At 42.0% G+C, this 4,954-nt stretch overlaps 1 protein-coding gene across 1 annotated transcript in view; it reads left to right on the top strand.

The window, feature by feature from the left end:
• The window catches only part of AACS (acetoacetyl-CoA synthetase), a 77,823-nt gene extending 74,324 nt beyond the window's left edge, over positions 1-3,499 (top strand). Inside the window, exon 18 of the mRNA XM_019538944.1 lies at positions 2,090-3,499. Coding sequence (XP_019394489.1) covers positions 2,090-2,227 — 138 coding nt within the window. The 3' untranslated portion in view covers positions 2,228-3,499. The remainder of the gene's footprint in view (positions 1-2,089) is intronic.
• The last annotated feature ends 1,455 nt before the right edge of the window (positions 3,500-4,954 follow it).

The following is a 4,954-nucleotide window of genomic DNA, read 5'->3' on the forward strand; positions in this document are numbered from 1 at the left end:
GGGAATCTTTCCCTCCCCTTCCCCCACTTTCTGCTATTTCTGGAAGTAGGTTTAGATAAATAAACGCCCCCATCTGAAAATATAGGGTCCGATTCTGATGCCATTTTATACTGGCAGGAATCGACAGATTTGCTCTGCTGTCAGCAGTCAAGCAGTGTTAAAGTCTGAGGTCTGGATTGACCCATAATTTAGAAATTATAAAAACAACTTGAAGACACGTTGTGAACTTAGAATGGGGAAGGCATGTGCTGCAGCCCTGTGTCAACAAAATACTTAAGCACATGCTGAAGTAATGTAAATGTTTTTGCTTTGCTAATTGGGGGGTTCTGCGTGAGCAGACTTCCAGCCTGGATCTTGGAAGTGCCGCGGACCTGGAATCCACCGTACCCTAGTGCAGCTCCTGGAAGCTCATCCCTTTGAAGATTAATGTGCTTCAGATAGGCTGGCACTTGCTGAGGAGGGAGAGTGCTGGTTTAGGGGATTGGAACTACACGAGAGCCAATTAGTGTAAACAGGGAGAAATGTGCCTCTTATCAAGAACAAATTCCCAACGGCACAGAAGGTCATTTCTGACTTGGCCTGCTTTCACCTTTTGGAGTAGACTCAGAAGGGCTAATGCCTGGGGATCAACAGTATAAAAAGCAGTTTACAGACCTAACAGTCATGGGGGGGCCTTTGATGAGACAGGAGGACGAGATCAGAGAACAGGACAAGACCAGTCTCTCTGTCAGGTGCCGGTGGACAAAGACTGAGACGGTCTCGGGCCAACAGTGCTTAGAGTTGCTTTGCCATAACCGTCTTGGTGTGTCGAGACTCGGGAGGAAGAGTAGTCCGGACTGGATGGTAGTTGTCCCGCTTGTGGTGATCTGGGAGGAGTCGTTCAATAATTTCTTTAATGCATTCAGGGATATAGGGTGTAGCTATGTTGGCCTAAAGGCAAAAGCAGTCAGAACTCTTGTGGTAGAGGCGATATTTTTTTATTAGACTAACTAGATAGTTGCAAAAAAAAAAAAAAGCAAACTTTTTTTATTTGCAAGTTTTCAGGCTCACATGCCCTTCCTCGGGTAAAGGAGAATGCAAAGATTGTAAAATTTCTCCCAGGTAGAAACTTATATCATCCTCCAGTTCTCCTGTGCAATATGAAGCTTTGTTTCTACCTGGGAGAAATGTTACAGTGTTTTTATTCTCCTTTGCCTGAGGAAGGGTGTGTGAGCCCCAAAACTGCAAATATATATATTTTTTTCAATTATCTAGTTGGTTCCTTAATGCACGGAATACCGCCGCGCTCCCACGAAGTGGCCTTTGGCCGATCATAAAGAGAGTGTCCTTGTAGAGCATTAAGATGCAGGTTTGCACATCTTGCCCCCCTTTTCCCCTGCTCCCCAGAGATATTAATTTCAGGCCAACTCCAGAAGACTTAAAGCAGCTGAAAACCGTGGGTATAATTTTAAATTGATAAAAAAAGGTTCAAAATAATTCAGATATGCTAGGCCCACTTGTATGTCCCCTGATGAAAAAGGGAACCTGGTACGTGTTTCCAGTATTGCCTCTTGAAAACCTGAACAGATTACTGAAACCGCTCGTTGAACTCTTTGTACCTGTTCAAACCATTTGAAAAACCAGGTAGAGCAGTGGAGGCAAGGAGATGAGCCGGTCTTTATGGCTTGTTTCCAGCATTGGTGGTGACTTTTTCATAAGGCCACTGGCTCTCAAGCTCATTAGACTAAAGGCACCCCTCGGAAAATGCCCCCTTTTAACTTTCACTTGGTTTTTTGACTACAGAAAAATGATAAAGCAATTCTTTTGTTGAGAAGACCCCAGAAAGACGATGACAGGTCAGAATGTTTTTGATGCTCTGGATTGCTGTTTGACATCTTTGGGTTTATTTCGTGAATCTCGTGTAGGTGTTTGCGCACCTAACAGCGCTAATACTGTGTGGCACCTGTAGCACACTTTGAAAGAATCTCATGGCACCCCTGACACTATGACACCTGGTTGAGAATCATTGTGTTAAGCCATCCAGGAAGCAACCAAAGGGAGAGCATAACTTGATTGTTGCCCTTCTTTTCTTCTTTTTTTAATGTTACAGTACACAATAAATGGGAAGAAAGTGGAAGTGGCTGTGAAGCAAATCATTGCAGGGAAGGAAGTGGAGCAGCGGGGAGCTTTCTCCAACCCGGAGACCTTGGACCTGTATCAAAATATTCCCGAGCTTCAGAAATTCTGAAGTCAGTGGATCTTTTCATCTCTCTGTGTCCCACGTGTATTGTATATATGAAAACTGTATGTAAAGAAGAAGCTATTTAAATACCAGTGGTTCTGTTAAAAGAAAAATAATATTTCGTTAAGTGCATTATGAAAGGCTTGGGTAAGGCATAGCTCTTTCTCTCTCACTGGTTAAATACGCCATATGTACAGGAGGCTCTTCCAACCAGGAAGAAGAACCTGCCTGTCATTTGATTTTTATACCTGTGACAAATGCATCTTTTCCAGTTAGATTTGCATCAGCAAGCCAACAAATTAGACCGTCAACAGCAAAATATTTATGATTGCTAATGGAATACTTCTGTTTCATAAAACTTTCCACTTTTTAACTGGACTTCTAACTATATTTAGGGGTTTCTTTTAAACATCTTTATTAGAGCTGCCAGCAAGGGGTTTGTGGCTGTTTAAAATACTTGATGTTTTTGTGCTGCTGAATCTGAGGGTAAAGGCATGTTAGCTTTTTCTTGAAACACCACCATAAAACACAAAAGCATTCTGTGCATACTGTGCATATTGTCCAGATCTTAATGCACTATGCCCATCTTATTTGTACAGTGCAGTCTTGAAGCATCTCATCACACCTCTGGAGGTAATTTGCTGCCTAATTTTGTGATGTTACCTTCATATTGTTTTTAAGCTTTTAGTGTTATCTGTCTGTGTATTTCGTGAGGGCCAAATGCTGTTTCATTTACATTGGTGTAAATTCAGAAAGTCTCTGTTGATATCATTTGAATTGCTCTGAATTTATGTCAGCATAACTGAGGACACGATTTTGCCCTAATCTGGTTTTAAAGTCCATTATTAGAGTCTAGAAAGCAAAAAAATCCAGTTTTACAGTAGCAGAAGAATTCCAGTGTATTAATTTAATAAAAACCTGATCTTTTTGTAACTTTTTTTACTAAATGTGTTCTTGACAGTGAGAAACTAAAACGTTTTCTAGTTCTTGATCCTTCCAGTTTATAAAGAGCGGGGAAAAGCTGTTACAAGTATTTTGGAACTATAAGATGAAAACACTATAAAAGGGAAACACTAAAACACCTTGTGTTTTTTCACAATGAAAATGCAGTTGCAGTAGTTGTACCGAACCTCTGGCCTTCAGCACGTCCTGCATTATTTGAATATTGTGGGTAAAGTATTTAACGCATTAAAATCATGGGTGTCCTTATAATTGTATCTGTGCAATGGAGGTTGTTAAGATTTAATTAAAAGGAAATAAACTCTGATTCTTAATTTGCGTGGATTTTTCATTTTCACTCAGTTATCTCCATAGTTGTTTTTTTTTTTCCTGCAATGGCGTTTCATATTGTCACCCTGGGCATTTATGTACGTGCACGGGTGGCATTTGGGGGGCGCTTGAAATAGCACTGCTCTGAGAGCCACGCTAATTAAAAGTACCCAGAGCGTCATGTGTATCAGGTCTCTGCGCTGAAAAAAGGTGGTGGGGTGGGTGCTTTGAACTAAAGCTGATTGAATGAGCTTTAAAGTGCCTCACGGCCATTTTTCAGCATGGGGATGCTGATGCATGCGATGTTGGAGCATACTAATTTTCAAGCTCCAGCATACTTGATTAATTGAGTCTGCTCCAACGCCTTGGAATTACAGTGCATTGGAGCAGGCCCCTGCACGTGTATAGGAGCCCCCTGTGCTTTACAGCTTTGGAGGTGCACATCACAGCTAATGCACGTGTGTAGCTACATAATCTGAATGCTCCTTGGTACATGTGAGCAGGTGTGGAAGAAAACCTGCTGAAGATATACCCTGGTGCTTTGAGCTTTGCAGCAATTGCATGAAGCAGTGTGGCAAACCTTCTTCATTGCAGGGAAGGTGCTGTTCACTACTGCTGTGAAATCCTAGTGGAGACAAACCTTGGCATTTTTAATGTACAACACCTCCACTTGGATGAATCCAGTGCAGATCAACCCATGTAAAAACTGCCATAGCCTTTCCTTCACTGATGTTTATTGAGTTGCTCATCCTGGTTCATAAATACTCCTTTCTTGCACCAAAGATATAACCTTAGCACTTCTTGTAGACAGATAGGCAAGTTGTAAACACACGGACCCTTATTAATAAGTAATCTTGGAATAGTTTATTAATTAAAACCCGATGGTTTGGAAGCATGATATATTGAGAATGTAATATGGGGAGGCTTATGGGTGTTGAATATGTGCCATTAAAATACCAAAATACTGTTTTAAATTAAGTGCACAATAATTGCATCTTCAAATGTGTATGAACCTATGGACCGGCTCCGGAGAAAGCCCTTGTCTCAAATATACGTAGAACCTGCATGCTTTGCTGGGAGAGGTTCCTTCTTCCCTGTGAAGATGAGGGTTTGTGACCTACCTGGGGGTATAGCTGCAGCAGATAGCTGAGTGCAACCGCTGAGGTGCTCCAGCTGAGTGGAGAAGCTGTCCCCTTTTAATGTAAGAGTCACTGCAAGCAGCTGAAACAGCTAATTTGGCAACCTGCCAAGAGCTAAGTATGTTTTGTGCAGTCCAGGTATGGATGATCCAGGTTCTGCTGTAATCCCTGGCCAAAGCTGAAGAATGGAGCTATCGTCAGCAACAGCATCATGTTCCCTGTGGGATGCTGAGATGCCTCGTAGTCCAACAAGGTTTTTCTGGGTTCTGTGTGACTCAGCTGTTGTGCTGGAGTGATAAATGTCCCAAGATAAAGGCCAAGCAGT

Source organism: Crocodylus porosus, unplaced genomic scaffold (genome assembly GCF_001723895.1).
Source record: "Crocodylus porosus isolate Cpor-Errol unplaced genomic scaffold, CroPor_comp1, whole genome shotgun sequence".
In the NCBI taxonomy this organism is placed as follows: domain Eukaryota; kingdom Metazoa; phylum Chordata; order Crocodylia; family Crocodylidae; genus Crocodylus; species Crocodylus porosus.